Here is a 20,122-nt window from a genome sequence, read left to right as displayed (position 1 = left end):
GTTGCAGAGGGAAACTCCAGTGACTGCGGAGTGAAACTCTGCACATTTTTTCTGCTCTTGGTCAAACTACAAAATAATCAGATTAAGCCATAACTGTGTAAATGGGTCTTGAGTGTGTTTGCTCTGCTGACTTGGTCATGCATTCAGGACATTCGGAGTGGTGTAACTATAGCCCGGGAGGTATTAGTCACGCTGGGAGAACTTCAGTGAATATAAGAGGGCTTCATCTGGGCAGTTACCAAGGCAACTCTTGCTAATATTTCATTACAATGCTCTCGCCCTCTCCAACTTCCACGGATTAGGACTGGAAATCTCAGAAAGAGGAGTTTATTGTCAATATTGTGCTTGGATTGAGTGTGTCCCAAAGAAAAAAAAAAAAAAAGAAGGCGTTCCCCCTCGGCAGAGCCTACAATGCACAGCTGGAGCGCTTTGGAGCTAAGCTCTGTCCATCCTCCAGCACGGCCTTGTGCCCTGTAGAGAGACAGTCTGGGGCCATAGCTGTTCTCTCTCCTTCCAGCTCAGAAATAACTAGAAAGGGCAGGTATGAAAACGCAGAGCTCATCTTCATCTGTGCAGGATGATGCTCAGGCTCCCCGCGGAGGTGCAGCGCTGGCTTTCGCTCAGGCTGGCCGCAGCACAGCTGGCACCAGGGCGAGTGAGTGTCCTCAAGCAGAGGGGCCAGCGTGCTCGACGTGGGCCGATCTCGGCACCGAGCCAGCTGCTGATGGGAGAGGGTCTTCTGGCAGAGGCCCCACGGACTCCTTGTACTGGTGCTGCTGGGCTTGGCCATTTAACTTCTTGGACTTGGGGAATGAGGTTGTTTCCCACGTTCAAGAACTGCTTTGGAAAGGACGAGGGAAGAAACCCTTCGTTTTTAACATTTTTCTTTTCAAACTTTGCATCTAACCTCTTTACCAGCTGGCACTGTTTATAAGCCCCACAGTTCTCATTTCATCTGGGAAAACATGTGCAGTGCAATTAGAAGAGCTGCTGGGGAGCAGCAAAAGCTGGAGCTTTATATCTGGAACGTGGCTCTGCTGCTTCACTCGGTTTTGCTGCATTCTTAAATATCAAACTAAACTGCAGATTGGAGGTTACAGGGCAATTCCAGCTTTAAATATTTGTTCCTCTAAATTCAGCAAATCTACTGGATTGGCCTGCTAGGTCTATGCACCTGTCTTTAACTGTATCTCTTATGATTGTTTAATAAATAATACCAGTCCCTTATCAATATCTGAAACATTTGAAGCTTTAAAATCGCGTAGAAACTCAAAGTCCTGCAGAAGCCGCTCGTGTTGATGGAGAAGGGAACAAATGCTTTAGCATGGTATTTAAGGGTGAAGCTCTCCAGGATTCCCAGCAAACATCCCACTGTCTGTTCTTTCAAATGCCATTTCTTAAAATTGTGTCTGCAAGGAGAGAGACTTTGCCTGCACCATTGTATGCAACTGTAAGAGTTTGTACGCGCATTTTACATACAAGACTCTGTTGTTTGCCTCTGTGAATAGCTGGGCATGGGGAAAACAGCATGTGCACAAAATTGTGGTTTCCTGACACAAAAAGCAAGGTTGCTACAAAAGGGTGGTGCTCTCTGCATTTTTTTTCATGGCAACTGACTACCTTCTTCAGGTTCAGCTGTTGCTAATTCCTTTGAGGAGCCACAGCTGGTGTGTGTTGGATTGGGCATGCCCTTCAGCTTGCAAAACACCTATGCAAACCAGAGGACATTTGCTGGTCTGGGATATTTGCTGAGATGACCTGTTCTGTGGGACGAGTTTGACGTGTATAATGTTGTCAGGGTCTGTTGTTTCTTTTTAGTGACGCTTCTGAGGTAAGAACAGCATTGATTAATTCTCATTAAAGAAACAGGACTTAAAACTTGGTAGGAAAATGTGGGTAGTACTATCCTGTATGGCAGAGAAGATGGGCTCTGAAGAAGAGTCGATAGTGAGGAGGCTTTAGTGCGTGACTTTTAGGTCTCATCGGTCCTGGGGAAATTGGCTCCATATGATATGATAGTGTAATTATTGCCCTAGTGAGACCCAGATTATGTCTGGACTGGTAGAATCAGAAGCATATTCAAGCATGTGCCCCTGCTGTGTCCTGGCTCTAGTTACCATGAGGCATAGGTGGACCCCTCCCTCTCTTTTTTCGTTGAAAGTCAGTCCAGGCATGTGGGCCAGGTAGAGATTTCTGAACAAGATTTTCTGGATTTTGGAGACCAGAAACCAGGGGAACATCTCAGCATGCATCTGCATGTCTGTTTAGACACAGCCACGATGCACGAAGGCTCAACAAGGCTGAAGCTAAGCGAAGTCTACCGTGCCAATTTTGGCATGCCTCTTGAGTCAAATGTGGGGCAGGAGCACAATGATTTCCCATGCAAAGCCAGAAGAGCTGGTTTAGAACAATCTGATTACAGGAAAGGAAAAGTCTGACCTTAAAGTGTAGGTGACAAAAGATACTGACAAAAAGACAGTTTTGGACAAAGAAGGGGGTTTGCATATTAAAAGCCTTTGCTTGCCTGGGGAGCAGGCATATCTGCATCAGCGTTGTGTTCCCTGCAGGCAGCCCTGTTACACCAGGCTACCGAACACGGGATGCAAGCTCTGTTTTGTGCTAGTGAAATCGGAGCGTTTCCCTGCTCTAAGCAAACCCTTAGCCTTCCGGCTGAATAGATGCACTGGCTAATGGAAATGTAGTTACAGAAGCAGGGCAGGCTGAGGCAGACTATACAGCAGTCAGCTGGTATCTTGCCTTGTTGCTCTGGATGAGAGCTTTCTTTTGAGATGTTAGCTGCTTATTTGCTCCAGGACCTATTGTTTTCAGTTATTTGTGATGTTAGCACCAGACCTCTTAGAGAAGAAACCGCTACCATGTCTCATGCAGAAGTAGCTGCGCTTTCCTGGTGGGTGAACTGATCTCTGCTGACATGTCAGCTCGTTAAATCCATGGGGCCCTTCCTGATCCTCCCGGCCAGAGGAGAGCTGGATGGTGCAAAACCTAAAGCATGCTTTAGTTATGAACATAAAAGCAGCTGTTTCCGTTTGATTTGCGCAAAGAAAAATATGCACCTAATGGTGACCAAGCCCGAAGCATGCCTAGGAGACAGCACATATGTCCGCCCTCAGCGTGCCCCAGAGCAATGCGGAGTTTAGGCTTTAAAAGAAAGTATTTGGGCTCTTGCCAGGTAGAGAGACAGCATGAATGAAACACCTGTTCTGGCTTCGGGAGGGTTTGGGCCATCCATTACCGGGAAGGTACAGCCTGACCTTCCAGGGCATTGAATGCGCTGGTGTAGAGTATCACGTCCCGCTAGATTATGAAACTTCTTGATCTCTTTGTGAAAACGTCCTCAGCAGACAAAACACAGATGCATCCCTTTTTTTAAACTAAAAGGTACTGCCCAGGCCTGGCAAATTGACCAGAAGTTTTGAGTCAAAACAGTCTTTCAAATTTGAATAAATGTTGGAAGAGAGAAGACTAGTGAGGAAATAAGATACCTTACAGTAATTTTACAAAAGGGGGGAAAAAATAGCCATTAATTCCAGAGGTCACCCAATTCTGCTCTCGCTAATGCTCGTTTGGTGCTTGTCAGCTTTAGGGTTCTGCATTTTCACATACTGTAATTCAGCTCCGGGAAAGATAAAAAGGAGACTTTCTGCCTTTGCAGATTTGTTTCCCGTTGCGTCACCTTATCAGCCTGGTTAGGCTTGTCCAATTTTTAACTCTATTTCTGCTACCACTGCAAAACCAGCATCAGTGGTATTTTTATACAGGCAGAATTGTGCTTGGCATAACAGCGCAGTGGGGACGTTTATGATTTGTAGTAAATAGGCCAGATTAGACAGTATGATGAGTCTAACCATCCCTTCTGGCCTTTGGCTTTATACGCTTATAAGAACCAGTCTGAGAGGCAGATTCTGGTCAAACTCCTCATGCCTTCAGCAAAACTCTTGACTCGTTTCCCACCGTAGATGCAAACTCTGCCCTAGCTCCCCATATGCAGAAGGGTTTTAAAAGCTGTAATTGAGCTGTCAGTTTGAAGAACAAACAGGAGGAATGTACCTTGAGGCTCTGTTTGCAGGCTGAGTTTGCAGAAGTGTCTGGGTGTGCATGCGTGCGAGGGTCTATATGAACAGGAGGGGAAACTTTTCCAGGCCTTTGTGAACTGAGCAAATTCAGTGCAGGTCTCACTGAAAGGCAGCGGACTAGGAACCTGCTCGTGGCTTTTTTTTTTTTTTTTAATTTCTTTCTTTTACAGCCTCTTCTCAGACAGGTACAGCCATTAAAACCTGTAGAATTATAACACTGGAGCAGTGCTGGAAGGCTATCGGATGCTATTCTGGCTTGTGCTGGTTCAAGCCCAGCTCACGTGGAATCAGTTCTTAGCATCTAGTAGCTGCTCCTGACGCACTTATGTCAAAGCATGACATGCTTATGAAAATGGCCATCTTATATCATGTTTTTTCAGTCACCACAGACCAAAGCTCAGGAAACGTGTTCCTCCGTGCTACTTGTAGAAGGGTCATAGAAAAGAAATTAAATCTTCCTTAAGATACAATGTTTCTGACCCCACGCAATACATAGCACAAAATCCGTGTGCGGATTTGCATCTCTTGGCGCAGGCACCAGCCTTTTGCTGTCCGCTCTGAACGTGGCGGTGCCTCCGTACTGCAAGCGAAGGCAAGTGGTTCTGCTTCGACGGGCTGTTCGTTGGCTTCCCCAGAAGGAGGAGCATCTTCTTTCTCTGTCTGAGAGGCGACAGGAAAAATGGAGAAGTTAATCACGGCGAGCAGAACTTTTCAGCATTGCCATTGAAATCCTTGACAGGCCTCGCTTCTATCTGTGGGGCTCGGACGCTGCCCTGCGCTGCTGCGGTAGGTTAAAAGGGTGCACGTAGCTAGGAAACCTGTGGCCTGGGATCTCCTGGGTCTTTGTTCTGATTTAGCAATTCAGTTCCCTGATCAGGGAAGACTTTGGAAGCCCAAACATTACATTTCTTTTCAGATCTGTTTTGAACTCCTCCTGCCCCTCCGCCCTCCCAAAACCCTGCTATCGTTCTGCGCCTTGCTTATTTAAAGAGCTTGCCGTCTCTTCCGGCAACCTACCTGCGATTTGTAGGGAGGCAAAAAGAAAGCTTCGGGGGAACTCGGATGCCTTTAACGGCCGCAGATGGAGAGCGGCGTGGAGGAAATCATGTTGTTACGTGTAGGTTCAGAGAACAGATTTGGGTAAGGTTGCCACAGGCTAGATTTTTGCGGTTCTTTCTACACTCGCTGGTAGCGGATTGGATTTAAATGGAGAAGTCTCTTCTGCCTTCACTATAGGCAATAGCTCCACGAAGCCAAGCCAAGAAGCACTGTTGCTGGGCTCAAGAAATGAGCAAGGTTCAAAAAAATGGATTACAGCTGATAATAACACGAATGATAAATATCTAGTAAGTGGTTTTAAAAAAGCTTCTCAAAGGGAAGAAAGGCTGCAGTATTCAATCTGGTTTCTGACTGTTACAGATGAGGCCTTTTTGAGAACAAAGTATTCCTCCTCTACCTGCAAGGGGTTTGCACCCAAAATACTTGCTGCTGGTGATGCTTGGATGAGATGCTGCTGGATGGGACTGTGTCTGGTCCAGGTTTGCACTTACATCTTGTTTTCCTGAGTGTGGCTGAGATGGCATCAGGATAAGAGCTCAGGCAGTTAACCTCGATTTTTTGATTAACCTCAAAATAGGATGTTTAACTATGTTGTAAGCCCTCTGCCCCTTTCTTTTTGTGATTTCTACGCTGGAAAAGGAAAAAAAACCCCAAAACTCAGAACTGTACGTCTTCAACCTGTTTCCATTGCATCTCTGTAAACTTTAGATACCCTAAATTAAGATAGCCTAAGGATGTTTTCCGTCTTTAAAAGTGCCTTTGCAAAATAGCTCTGCAGTTAACAGGAGGCCAGCGCAGACTGCCGAAAGGTCATTTTTCTGCATGGTGCTGCTGATGCTGTGCCACAAAACCCACGTGTTCACTGTGATTTCCCTCTGCCTGGGTTGTTCACTTTCCTTAATTGCATTTTGGAAGGGTGATTAATTATGTGCCACAATGTTACCACTAGAGGGATTAGAGATATTAGACTGGCCCGAGTGTTTTGCTTTGCAAGTCTCTTGTGGGGGTGGGAGAAAGTTACTTTCCTAATCTGTGCCCTGTTTTCATTGTTAATTCTTTTTATATATTCACAGATACCATGGGGTATAAGCAGCTAATTAAAGGTGGCATTTGATAAAGTTTAAGGAAGTTTTAATTCCTGTCCTGTGGAGTATTGGACTCCTGTACATAAACATGTTAGTTAACGATTACTGCAGAGCACAAGCGGATTCAAAGGTGGCCGTTCCACTTTCTCCAGAGGAAGCTATCCATTTTAACGTGCAGTTTAAAGGGTGAAAACTGCCTGCCTTGCTTAATACGGATTTGTCTTAAAAGGTTTTATTTAGATTTTAAATGATATATTCATATGTCAACTGAGATTTTTATACTAAAGTGGGGCGGAGGGGGGAGGAATCTCCAAAGAATTGAAAAGCAGGAAGCAGTTAAAAGATGTTTGGAAGCCCTTTAGGAAGCCTTTCTGATTGAATGGGCTTGGCGCTGTGCTCCAGCGCTTGCTCGCCATGTGGAACCAGCACCTCCAGCCGCCGCCGGCCGGAGCCGTGAGGTCACGCGAATGCAATCTCGCGCGGCGCTGTGCCAGGCGCACACAGCTGGCGCTGGCCCTGGCCTGTGCGCGGTGGCAGGCGGCGCTGGCTTTCTCCACCTCGCCATGTGGGACCCACCAGCTTCTCCACGCAGCAGCGGGGTGAAGCGCTGCAGGTGTCGGACTGGCTGCAGCGAAGGGTGCTGCGGTGACCGTGGCTGCGCTCTCACAATACGGTAGTCTTGCAATATATCGCTCTATCGTAGGTCATGTGCAGTGCTTTGGATGCAGTGAAAAGGATCTTGCAATGGCCCTTGAAAGCATTGTTCAAATACTTCAGCAGTCCAACTGTATGGACCCTAGACCCGATCCCCGTTTGTCTCTACCATTTATCTTTTCAGTTTAAAAAAAGTGTTGGCCGGTTCGGGCACGTTTTCTTTAATAACATGTATCATTAAATTACTGGATTTAAAAAGGTCTTTGTGCTTCTAAAAAAGGTCTTTGTGTGCTAGAAAATCAAAGTAGCGTTTTGCTGACTTAATTTACGTGCTGTTGCATAGAACTTCTTGTAATGCGTACGGTGCCTTGTCTTTAGGACATCGTCCGCCCGCAGGGCGAGCAGACCGGCCAGCGTGTCCGTCCCTCCGCGGTGCGCCTTGCTCGGGTAGCAGAGGGATGCGGAGGGAGGCGGGTTGCTGCTCCGCCGCTTCCCCCCCCCCCCCCCCCCTTAGGTGAGAAAGCGAAGCCCTTCCCAGGCGGCAGCCGCAGCGAGGAAGGTGGAAGCGACTCCGCGCTGTCGGAACCTAACTGCAGACAAACAGGCTGCCTCGAGAAAAGCCGAGCGGATTTTTGCGGGGCCTTTCTAACGCCTTGTTAATTAGTAATAGAGCTAGCTTTTCCTGAAGATAAACCAACCTATCGGTTAATGGAGTTTAACGTCCTAAAATACCAGGGAGCGAGACCAAGGCAGCGCAGCCCCGCGGGGACAATAGACGCATTGTTTCCCTGAGGATCCCATCCCTTTCTTCTGCGCTTGGTTCCCCCCCCCCCCCCAGCGGTTGGGTCAGTCCCTCCTTCCCCCCCCCCCCCGGGCGGGGCGGGCGCTGCGGGGCCGCCGCGAAGGGGTTAAGGGCGCCGGGGGCGGCGGCGGCGGCCCCTCCCCGCCGCGGGCAGCAGCCGCTCGCCGGGGCCGGGGCTGATGCCGCGGCGCGGAGCGCAGCGCGCCGGGCTGCCCGCAGCGGGGGGGCAGCTCCTGACTTCCTCCCCTGCTGCCGCCGCCGCCTCCTCCTCCTCCTCCTCTTCCTCCTGCTCGCCTGGACGCGCGGCGCCGGTGAAGATGGCGAGGGCGGCGGAGCGCGGTGCGTGGCCGCTGCTGCTGCTGCTGCCGCCGCTGCTGCTGGCGCTGCCCCCCGCCGCCGCCCGGCCGCCCGCCTCCTTCCCCGGCGACGTGAACGGGCACAGCCTGCACCCGCCCTACTTCAACCTGGCCGAGGGCACCCGCATCGCCGCCACCGCCACCTGCGGCGAGGAGGCGGCGGGCGGCCGCGCCGTGGAGGACCTCTACTGCAAGCTGGTCGGCGGCCCGGTGGCGGGGGGGGACCCCAACCAGACCATCCAGGTAGGGTGCAGCGGGCGGGCGGGCGGATCCCTCCCCCTCCTCTCTCCCCTTGCCCCGGGCGGCTTGCTGGGGTTTGCGGGGAGGGGGGTCCGTGTGCAGGTATCAAAGCCGCCTCCCTGCCCGCTGGGGGCGGGGGGAGCGGGAGTGCAAAAAAGGGTCCGACCCCCCTCTCCTTCCCCTCGGCGCCGTGCCCCGTCGGGTGGGAACGGCGGAGCTGAGCCAGCCCCGGGGGGGGGGGGCCCGAGGCGGGGTGAGGGGCGCCGCGGAGCCGCGGGGCGCACGTGCTCGGCCCCGGGCAGCCTCGGCGGGGGCTGCGCGCCTGAAGCGCAGCTCGCCGAGTTCCCCCGACGTTATTTTTTAAAAGGTGTCTTTTTATTTATTTTTTAATTAATTAATTATTTTTTTTTTTTGGATGTTGACGCAGTCCCGGGCGAGACGGCTGCTAAATGCCGCTGCCGGTGGGAGAATCGGCGTGGCAGACGTGATCGTGCCTGGCGTTAGCCGGTCTCGACGCCGGCGGTGCCCGTCTGTGCGGCGGGGCGTTGGGGCGGGCAGCGAGTTCAGAGCGACAGCAGAAAGTTCAGAGCGTGCGTTTTCCGAGCGAGCATCAGGTGACGCTTCTCAGGGGTCCCGCTTGGAGCGGACCCCCGGCGAGCTGGCAGCCGGGAACGCGGAGGGTAAAACCGCTGTGCTGTTCAACGGCTCCGGCCCCCCGAAAAGAGGGGAGAGCGATTGTCAAAGGTCTTGTAAAACGCCGGGTTTAGTTCCGGGAGGTCCAGACCCGCTGCCCTCGCGCGGAGCAGCCCGGAGTAGGGAGAAGCAGCTATGGTTTGAAGGGCCCTTGCGGCACAGAGAAGCTCACCGCCTTGCAGTTAGGTAGCTGCTGTTTGCCCGTGTCTTCTGCTGCTGTTGCCGAGGTTCAGAGCATCAGTTCACCTGTTGCAATGGAGCAATAGGATTGTCCGTGTTGCACGTACTGGTAACGAAAAGAAGAGCTGGGAAAGCTCTCACCTTCTCAGATCAAGCCTTTCTTGGCCCTTTTGATAAGGGTGGCTTCGCCTTAAGATTAGCTTTAGCATTTTTTTTTTTTTTTATTTTGGCCACGTTGTCCTAAGCTGGTGGTGTACTACCTGCAGGTTTCTGGCTGTTGTGTGGTTGTGGCGTGGAGTTTTGCTCCAGTACAAATTGTTGGTACAGTACAAATTGTTAAGGATGTGACGGGGGGGGGGGAAGCAACAAAATCTCTGCGTTTTCCCACCTTTTAAAATGAAGGGACCTGTTTCCGTTTGCTACGCTGTAAAATAACATGACTTGAATAAGCTTTGCTTTAAGTAGTAGTAGCAGGAGACTGTAGGGACCTCGCTGCTGCATCTAGAGTGATGTACATTGCTTTTCATATTAAAACGCAGTAAGGAAGGGTAAAGAAGCAGCCGCCGCTACGTGCGGCTGCAAACAAACGTAGATGATCTGCCAGGCAAAACTAGTAGCGTGAGCTTGCTTAGAAGAGCTGGCGAATTCAGGCATGCGTTTTTCGCTCCGCGAGGGTTGGCGTGCGATCCCGCCGCCCCGCGCGGGATGCTGACGGCCCAGATAAAACTCGCGGGTGGTACCGAGACTGGGGGGGGGGGGGGGGAGTGCTTGCAAAACCCGCCCTTGGCAGCACCGCGGCTTCCTCCCGGCAGCGAGCGGGGCTCCCGGCCGCGGATGGCGGCGGTGACCCCCCCCTTCCCCTCCTCCGCGTGGCTCTGGCACGGGGACGCTCCGATCGGAGCGCCGCTTCCTAGGCCGGCGGCCCTCGGTCGCTCCGCAAGCTTACGAAAAACCCCTTTGTGGTGGCTCCTTTCCGTGACCGCGGGCAGCACCTAAGAGGGAGGGGAGGAAGCCGGAGGTCAGAGGTCCTGATTCGTCCCCGTCGGGGGTTTCGGCACCCCCCCCCCCCCCCCGGGGGGACGAAAGCAAGGAGGCAGGTGGAGGGAAGCGTTGGATTTAAGCGGGCTCAAGTGGCGATAATGAACTCCCCGTGTCTCGTGGGGGCCAGGTCGAGCTGCTTCCCCACCCCGAAGACCCGCTCCGTGCGCAGGCCTGGCCTAGAAGGGCTTTTGGTCGGGAATTCTGGAAAACGGCTTCTCGGGGCTTCCCGGAGCTTTCCGTGGGCTGTGGCGGCCGACGGAGGCTCCCTTGATTAAAGACCTAATGTAAAGGTTGGTACCACCATCTAATCAATGAGTTCAGCCAGTTCTCTTGTCCTCTGCTGGTCCGAGTTTGGTGCTGCAGTGGTCTTTCAGAAAAGGGAGCCCAAGGACTTTAAAACGTGATGCTTTTAAAATGTAAAGAACTGTTAAGCCTTCTAAAACAACGGTGCCCGGCAGACGCTTGCGGCGTTGTTGGCACAGCTTGTGGGAAGGCTCTAAACCTTTTCAGGGCGTTTCCTTCGCTTCATTCAAGGCTCTTTGGCAGAAGACAGCGTTTCTAGCTGCGGGCGGCTTTACGGTCCCTGAAGATACGATGCACGTCGATGCGGAGGTGCGCGGAGGTGCGCTTGCCTCGTTCCACTCGCTAATCACCGAGGGCAATCTCGCTGTAACGAACCGCGTGTTCGACTAATATACGGACGTTAAGGCAAAAGGGAGACCAGAGGTTTGGGGTTTTTTTTCCGATCAAGCTGATATCGAAGGTGCTTGTAGCCGCCTGTCTTCCGAGAGGCATTTCGAATTTAAAAAAGTGCAGGTCAGTATGTCTCTCGCTTTCACTTGAATCCTGTCTTCATCCAAGTCCCGCTGCTGCAAAACGCGTGTCCGCGCGTTTAATCACGCCGTTGAGCTGAGGTTCGCCCGAGCGCCGTCGGAGCTTTCCGGAGGTGGTCTCCTCTCGCCGTGCCAGGTGTTTGTGACAGAGGAGGTCCGAATTTGTTCTTTACCTGAATGTCTCTGGATTCAGCGGTGTTTTCTTCTGATTTCCTCCAGTCATAAGTCACTAGCGGCACTTCTGGCCCTGCGTTTCTTTATCCCGTGCCTTGTCTGTCGTGCTTCACGCGGTTGGGGTCTCTCACGGTTTGGGCAACCAGCTGAAATGGGACAGTTGCGGCCTCTTCTGTGTCTCTTCTGTGTTTACGTATATGAAGGCATTTGACATTGGTGGTTTAACTGCAGCTGTGAACAAGCAATTTTTAGACCCAGTTACAGCTGCCTGCAGCAAAGACACCTAGTGAAATAACCCCTGCCTAACGGCGTGTAAGCAGTCACTTGATTTGCGAGCACAGCCCTGCTAATAGTTTGCAAACGCAGACTTTCCTTGTCTGAAATATTGCTTTCCGTCCCTCTGTTTCCTGCCCTGTTTACCTTATCCCGAACAGCCAGGGCTGGATCATGCTCCCCGCGGTTTTCCAATAAACTGGGTGAGGAGAACCGATGCTGGGTCACGGCAAGGCTGGAGAAAGCAGGACAGAGCCATCTGCTCCGGCTGAGGCAAGCCGTGGCAGCAGGGTGCCGGGCTGGTCTTCGTGCTCAGGCGAAACCGCAGAGGACCCGTTGGCGGGGCGGCAAGGGCATCAGGCCTCGCGGGTCTCGGGAAGCTGTCCCGTTCAGACCTCCTCCTCCTCTCTCTCCCTTTGCGGCTTGCTCCGGCAGCGGCCGTCTCGGCTTCTCTGCGCTCCCTTGCAACTTCCTTGCGCTTCTTAAGCTCTTTCTTTGGCTTACGCGGGTGATGTCCGCTCCTCTCCTGCTCCGGGAACCTGCTGTTGCTTAGCCTCCAACTCCGCGTTGCGGTGGCTTTTTAATTAAAATCCGCTGCTGAGGTCAGAGCTTCTCGCCGCCCCGTAGCGGCCTGAAGTGCTGCGCAGCAGAGCGAGCAGCTCTCAAACACGAGTAGCTAGAGATGACTGTTGTCGTGTTTAGGTTCAGCTCTAGCAAAACCTCTGTCTGCCTCTGGAGCTGGTACTTCCGAGGGTCCGATCGCACCTTTTAACGGCAAGTCTAGCTCAGCTGCTGATGCGTTGCCGCTCCTGACAGTTGACATGGCGAGCTGCACAGCGGCAGGGAGGGAGACATGGGCATTGCAAATGCATGGTAGCTCAAGGTCGTTTGTAATCCCCTCTTATTAAACTTGAAATGCCCATCGTACACCAACATGACCTTTGGGTTCAAAATTGTTTTTAATTCTGTAGGAAGAATTTAAGTATGAAAGCATTTTATTTTGTTGTTATTTATCCTCATTTTGTAATCTTGCCGCCCTCCTCCCCCCCCCCAAGACTTATATAGTGCGGTAGAAATCTCACAGAATGGCCGAGGTTGCAAGGGACCTCTGGAGATCACCTAGTCCAAGTAGAGCACATTGCCCAGGATCATGTCCAGATGGCTTTTGCATATCTCCAAGGATGGAGACTCCACAACATCTCTGGGCAACCTGTGCCAGTGCTCGGTCACCCTCACAGGAAAGAAGTTTTTCCTCGTATTTAGATGGAACTTCCTGTGTTTCAGTTTGGGCCTGTTGCCTCTTGTCCTGTCACTGGGCACCACTGAAGAGAGTCTGGCCAATAGTCTCCATACAACCTGTTGCAGGGCTTGCTCTTCAGGGGTCAGTTTTATTTGGTGAATGTCTTTTCTCCTGCAAAGCACGTTGAAGTAGGCTGTGTCCTGACCCTCTCGGGGCAGCGGGAGCTCAGCGCCTGGGCAGGGCGGTTATACTGGGCGGTTTCAGCTGCTCTGCTCTTTGGCCTTGTACTTGCCTGTCTGCTGTTTTCATATCTCTAACCAAGTTAATTAAAAGGTGTGCTTGTTCGGAACATTTTGGGTTGCATAATTGCCTACAAATAACATAGCACAGGGCTGTGGGGAAGAATGCCGGGAATTCTCCATTTCCTTCAGGACTGTGATCCCCTCCAGGGTTTGGGGCACCTGGAAAATCGCAAACGGTTGCCCTGCAGGGTCTCTATCTTGCTTCAGCCCTTGTGGGGGTGCGGATGGAGTAATGGGAAGCAGATTGTCTCTGTCTCAAGACCACGGACCTGGAACAGTATTAAAGCTGGCTGCGGCTGGGACGGCCAAGGGCAGCTTGCTTGCTTGGGGATAACTGCACCTTTTAAAGGAAGACTGCCCGTAACAGAGTTCCCTTGCGGGATGCTCGTAGCAGCAATTCAAGTGACAGAACAGAGGCTCCATGAGATTTTCAGGGATATTTGCAAGTTCTGTTAAGAGCTGGTAAAATCCGTTTGTGGATTAAATGGGAAAGAAAGAATTAACCGTGGCAGTTCAGGTCTTTGTCTGATCCTGCCGGGGAGGTGCTGCTAAAGCTGCAGAGCTGTTTTCTCTGGCAGCGTGTCCAGGGAGCTGACAAAGCAGCCTGTACCGCTAAAGCGAGACAGAAAAGATCTCATGAGTTTGACTGCAGCCAGGTGCCTGGGCAGCTGACAGCAGGGGCCGTCCGTTCCTGGCCTCGCATTGTAGCATCCCCAGCAAAAAAGGGACTTGGCTGCTAGGCTGTTAAGCATGAAAATGTAGTTGAAAGGACTCTACTTGTGAAATGAATAGGGTGACAAGCACCAGAGGGCTGTGAGTTGAATAGAAGAACTGCCAGTCCGAGCCCATCCTAGCCCGGGAATGGCTGAGTGATCCATCTTGGGATCTCCGGGGTATCTGCAAGGCTGGCAGCCTCGGTGGAGAAGCCGAAGGCTGATGGCCCTGGAGCTCAGGCTGCTCCTTCCCCATGGCGGTGCAACGTCTTTCCTTGGGGACAGCAAAGAGGGGGCTCGGTCTCCCTGCTGCCTGCTCTTTTGCAGCTGGCAACCACTTGCTGTCCAAGCCCCTCTGCCCCAACACTCGGTGTGTATCTGAAACACAGAAGGGATGCTTCTTAGGACGGTCCAAATTCTACATTAGTTGGGTGGGGGGGTGTTTTGGGTTTTTTTTTTTTTTTACCCTCCGAGCTCTTCCTTGTTCCTTTTTCAGTCCCTGCTCTAAACTGGTGCATACAAGAAGTTTATGTATCAACTTGCACCATCAGGCTCAGATCCTGCATTTTCTGAATTGCTCCGCTACCTGTCTGCTTTGTGTCTGTATGCTCCTGTTAGAATTTGTTCTCACCCAGGTAGTCAGGCTCATTCTCTCAGTACTCGTAGATGCAGGTGGGAGGGTATCCCTCACTGCTTTGGTGGTGTGTTTTTCTGGCTGCAGTTAAATGCTATTTTTGTGCTTTCCAACAGGGCCAGTACTGTGACATCTGCTCCTCTGCAAACAGCAACAAGGCTCATCCCATAACCAATGCCATCGACGGGACAGAGCGCTGGTGGCAGAGCCCCCCTCTCTCCAGGGGGCTGGAGTTCAACCAAGTCAACGTCACCCTGGACCTTGGACAGGTAACCCAAATCCTTTTTGGCGATGCTGTAGGCCGTGCTGGCACGGACCTGCGCCTCTGGGCTTCCAAAGTGCTCCAGTGACCCTTGCTTGAGAGTTGAGACCAAACCCTCTCGTTTAATGACAGGGCAGGAGACTCTGGGTAGAAAACAGTCTTGTTTGTCTTAAACGTAGTCCGTGCTATTTACTGTTACCACTTAGGGTCTCTCTACAAGTTGAGTCAGCCAACGCCACTCATGAAAACCTGCCGCGCTACGCGGGTGCCATTTGAAAGCGAGTACCTGGTGCCAAAGGGGCAGACGGGTAGGGAGGCTTCACCCCAGAACATGTTGCTGCCGCATGCAAAATGCAGCCCTAGGAATTTAAGGTTATGCTGTAAAACTTTAACCGGTGCATTTAAATCCTTGAGGTTCTAAAAGAGCAAGTCCCTTCTGAAGGTCTTCACATGTAACGGAGAAAAAAAAAGACAATAGGTCCTTGGTTTCTAATACTGGCAAGTCAAAAAGCGTTAACATTGTAATAGCTCTGGCAACCAGCCCCCACGGCCTCCTCTGCAGCTCCTATTCAGCACCAAACTGTGTTATTCTCTCTGGACCTTCCTCAGCACAGGGCAAAGTGTTGGAAAAGATACCCTCCCTGAAAGCTGCAGGGGCTGGAAGATGTTATAACTGAGAGACCTCAAAGACTGCAGGATGTGTCCCCACTTTTTGCTCTGAGGCCATTGTTCTGGCTGCTTGGATCGGGGAACTCCTCGGCGCAGGGAGTGTGTGAGGTGCTCCACAGCTACATATTCAATACTTATGTTCAGTATTTAAATAGACCCAGCACGTTGCAGGGCAACAGCAAATGGGGCCCAGAGAGGGGGAACGGAGCATCTCCCAGGAGATCGCCGACAGGTCTGACCCAAAGCTGTGCCCAAGCTTGTCCTTTGCAGAAAGCACGTGCTGCCTGGAGGAAGAGGCTCCTGGCCAGCAGCCCCAGCATCTTGGCTGCCAGAACAGGGTAGGCGGAGGAGGCTGGGAGCAGTTTAGGCCTTGGAATTCAAAATTTGGGACACTTGCTCTTGCTCTAGAGTCTCTTTATGACAATTTAGCAGTTAACTGCTAAAGCGCCCCCGGGAGCGGGCAGGGATTGGGCGTTCATCCGCTCTGCTGCACTTCTCTGGGCTCTGTGGCTGAGTTTGGGTCCTCCCTGGGCAAAGCCCAGCTGGAAGGTCTGCGGGGTGGGGAGCTGCACAGCTCCGGACGGCTCGCCCCTTGCGTAGGTAGCGTGGCTGCTTGCACTGCTCAGGCAGCCTTTCCAGGCTCTGACCGGACTGCCTCTTTATTTGGGAGTTTACACAGATTGCAGTGATTTCAGATCTAGGTGGGCACTAAAGCTTTGCACTAGCTTTGCAGATAGCTTTTACTCACATTGGAGTAAAGGCTTGTTTATCATCGTCATCATCATTTGTAAGGGATCTGAGACCAAGTTTCTAGCCGAGTTCTCTATGGATCTGGGGCGTATTGATGACAATACCTTTCTGGTAGATGTCTCGAACGTTTTAGTCCCCAAGATCGTCTCTGATCCACTCCCTACCCAGCTGTAGCACTCACTTGGATCCTCTCAGTGCTCTCAATAAACCTGTTGTCTCCCATGAGTGCCAGCTATCTAAAGCTGTGCTATGCACAGCACCAGCAAAATATCCCCCAACGCCCCAGGCATGATGTGCGTAGCACAATAGCTCCGTGGCCAAGGCCTCCCAGAGATGGAGGCAGCGTGCTGATCTCGTTAACCCATGTAGGTGGCAACTGTTGTGTTTCTTGGAAACCTCCCAACTAGCAGGGGTTTGCTGGGTGGGTGGATCAGTGCTTCTCTGGAAAGGGGTCTTCAAAGACCTTGAAAAGGTCTTTGGCAACTTCAACTTACCTTGAAATCTTCCCCTCCTACTTGTCATTCTCCGTGTAGATCTTTTGGCTTCAGGCCAGAGTTAACCAGTGCTGCATGCTTGCAAGCTGCTGAAATTCGGCTTAGCTGGGGGTTTGCCTTCAGAACTGCAGAGCCGGGAGCCAGTGCCTGGAATAATATTAGAGGGCTAAAAACGCGTTGGTGTAAGTTTACTGTCTCTTTTCCACCCTCCTCTCCCAAGCTTCTGTATTTGCTCACCTGTATTTTGGTGGGGTGGGATTACTAGATTGCTCCAGTAAGGTTGGTAGGAGAAGTTGCATGTGTGGTGCTGGTCGTGATTGCCTGATCTGTTGGGCTTATTCTCTGGGCTTATAGATCCCTCTGGTTCCCTCCTGCCTTTGCAAAGTATGTGGTTGCCCAGCTTGTCCGAACAGGAGCACAAGCCCTAAGCCTCAGCCTGTTTTAGCAGCTTCCTCTTTATAGCAATTACATACAATAACGGCATGTATAGTAACCTGTTCATACCCGGCGAGAGTCACTTCTTTGGTTTTTCCTCTTTTGTTTTGGCGGATCAGGCAATAGAAACAAGATGAAATGTTACAGAATCACTAACTTCCTCCTTTTGAAGCTGAGGCTGGTTGAAAGGGAGGAAGGTAAAGAAAGGAATTCTTGGGACCCAGCCGGGTCTGCAGGGCACGTGCTCGAGCAGGCTGGTGTAATTGGAAGTGAAGCTTTGCAAATTCCTCGGATACCTGTGAAACGGCGCGCAGGTAACACCCTCAAAGGCATGTCTGAGAGCAGGGTTTTTTGGCTGGCAAACAAGGTCTCTCCTTCTCCAGGTAGCCCTCTAGGGAGCTCTTGGACCAATTAAGATTTAATTGAAGGGACTGAGGGCTGCTAAAAGCTCTTGGCCCTTTGGGGTGATTACTAGTGCTGCGAGTGCCGACGCTGGAGGAGAGCCAGCACGGTGCGGTGCATCCGCGTGGGGCATCCCTGGGGCATCCTCTCGGGCTGGCGCAGGATGGCTGTGGTGCAAAGGGCCGTCCGCTCGTTGCTGTGCTTCCCTGCTTCGTCTTGAGTTGTAACTGTTTGATTACTAGCCAGAACCAAGTTGCTCTAGCATTTGGCAAGGCCTTGGCAACTGGGAGAGGGGCAGTTAATGAAGCAGCCTGTTGGTCTTTGCTTTTGCTGGCTGAAAGCTTACTCTCCTCATAGGGATGTTAAAATCCTCTGGGAAGGAGAGAGGGAGGAATATTGTTCACAGCCAGCAAACAACAGCTTAAAAAACCGCTCAGGCTGGCCACCCAGCTGGTGTGACTATATTAAATACTCGCATCATGTCATCTTAGTGCTAACGGTGGCTTAATCTTAATGGCTTCATTGGCAAGGCGGATCCCCACCATCCGTCGGATGGGAAGAGGTTGTGCCTGATTATCTGCTGGTGGGGGGGATCGGTCTGAATTGCTCCCGCCTCCTTGGGGAGGAGAGGTTTTTCTTTTCAGAATTGTTAAGGTGAAGAACTGGAAAAGGAAGAAAAGTCACCTAGAGTTCCCATGTCGTATTGTGATCTGGGAGCTAGAAATAAGGCAAATGGCTCCAAGGAGGAAAGTTAACTGGATCTTAGGAGCTGTTGGGAAGAGAGAACAAACAGAGGACGGCTTTTCTTGCTTTTAATCATAACCTTGTGCTGAAAGATTTTAGTATGTTTATAATTTAGGATGAAAGATTGAGCGACTCTGTGGGTCTGGATACTCTGTGGCACCGTGTTGGAGCACGGTTCAAGTTTCCCTGGATGGAGGAATCGGAGGATGCTGTGCCCATGAGAGGGCATTACTATGTGTTGTGGTGTTGCTGGATAATCTGATCTTGTCCCCAGATCAGGTCATCCTGTTCTAGCCAGCTCGAAGGGAGAAGGCCCATGGTGGGACTGCAAGGCTACTGAGCCCATCCACTGCTGCTTAGCTCCAAGGTCTTCCCTGTCCTGCCCGGAGCCTGCAGGTCAGCTAGAAAATGAGGAAGTGTCTGGTGGTCGGGGCCTCTGCTGCAAAGGGGCTGTGCATGCCAAGCAGAGGGACAGGAGACCGTGACTCACTGCCACCACTGGAATTGTCCTCTGTGATCCTGTTGTGATTAAGTGCTAGAGTGGGCGGAGGGGAGGAAGGGGTGTGATGGAAGATTTTCTTTTTTTTTTTTTTTTTCCCCAAGTAGGTCATTTGAGTCAGAGCTGACAAAAATCAGGAGGTTTAAAGAAACATGAATGGCTGGCTTTCTGCCAGGGCCTGACATCTTCCTAGCATGAAGGTGAACCCAGGCCAGCCCTTGCCTTTCCCAGAGATGTTTATGGATAGTTGGTGCTTTATGATAAATGCTGTGGAGAGGAATGCTTGCAAGTCATGCAAGAGCAGGAGCTTCGTGCCAGTGCTTGCCTGAGGTTAATTACCACAGCACAAAGGTGGCTGGATAGCTTCCCCCCCCCCCCCCCCCCCCCCCGTCCCCAGAGATTCCTGGCCCTGGTGACACTGGAGAAGAGCAGAACTTCGGACTGAAGCTTTGCAGAGAGTTTTGATTTACACCCCTGAAGGTATTTACTTCTCATCCTAGTCAGGAACAGGATTTATGCCTGAAAGCCTCTACTTAAAGGGTAAATTGGGTCTGGCAGAGTCATGTCTCGCAGTGCCTGGAACCAGTCTCGTGAGGATGCTGAGCAGCCCTGCTGCAGCCCTGCTCTGGAGAAGGCACGCAGCCTCCCCTCCGTCCTTGACCACCCACGAGAAACAGCTACATCCGCTCACCTCCGTCACCCTGGGAGAAGAGAAACCTCCTCCTTTGCAGAGCTCCAGGCTGCTGCTACTACTGCTACCAACCAACATACTTAAAATGCAGGTCACCTTAGACTTTAAAAAAAAAAAAAAAAATTGCATGCCTTGGTAAGTTATGAAGACAGAAAGAAAGGAAATGAAAAGGATTGAGTATTGAGCTCCCAGGGCTAGTCTGAAGGACCCTTTCATAGTCTCGGTAAGAGATGTGTCTAGGCAAGGGAGCAGGTCGACAGCTTATCTTGTACCTTGAGAAGTGTCTCTTGGTCTTCTAGTAGTTACAGTGGGATCTGTCGAAGCTACCGTTTCTCCTGGCTCCTTGTTTGGCTAGCTGGTGAGCTAGCCAAAGCTAGCCAAGCTCTTCTAGCTCCACCATAAGGTGTCAGTTGGTGCTATACATACCGGGCACTTGTGTCCACGCAGTAGCCCCTGGCCGACAGGCTGCTGTTCTTTCAGTGTGAAGCTCCTCTTAGGAGGTGTTTGTTTTTTCTGCAGTGGATTTCGAGGACACAAACCTCCTTTTTTCCTGCTTGCAGTGCATATGCGTCCCCCTGAGACCTGCTTTGCATGAGGGTTAGATGTGCAGGATGCTTGCAGGTTCTGAGTATATGGCTGAATGCTCAACTTGCAGGAACAAGTCGATCCCCTTTGTGCATTTTGTTTTAAGCAAGCTGATTCCTTGATAACGAGTATTAAATTCCTAATCATTTTTGATAGGTCTGGGCTGGGTTCTGTGGGTGAAATGCCACTGGCCTAATGCTAAAGCAACGCTGTTGAAC

The 20,122-nt window shown here is 51.5% G+C and overlaps 1 protein-coding gene across 3 annotated transcripts in view; it reads left to right on the top strand.

Moving 5' to 3' along the window:
- Positions 1-7,996: 7,996 nt before the first annotated feature.
- The window catches only part of LAMA5 (laminin subunit alpha 5), a 97,063-nt gene continuing 84,937 nt past the window's right edge, over positions 7,997-20,122 (top strand). For all 3 annotated transcript variants that reach the window (XM_068912938.1, XM_068912937.1, XM_068912936.1), the window contains exons 1-2: positions 7,997-8,293; positions 14,490-14,642. In XM_068912938.1, coding sequence (XP_068769039.1) covers positions 8,012-8,293; positions 14,490-14,642 — 435 coding nt within the window. In that variant the 5' untranslated portion in view covers positions 7,997-8,011. The remainder of the gene's footprint in view (positions 8,294-14,489; positions 14,643-20,122) is intronic.

The sequence above is a fragment of the Struthio camelus genome, chromosome 18, assembly GCF_040807025.1.
Source record: "Struthio camelus isolate bStrCam1 chromosome 18, bStrCam1.hap1, whole genome shotgun sequence".
NCBI classification, from domain to species: Eukaryota; Metazoa; Chordata; class Aves; order Struthioniformes; family Struthionidae; genus Struthio; species Struthio camelus.
The sequence above is the reverse complement of the archived record's forward strand: the minus strand, read 5'-3'. Positions and strand labels throughout refer to the sequence as shown.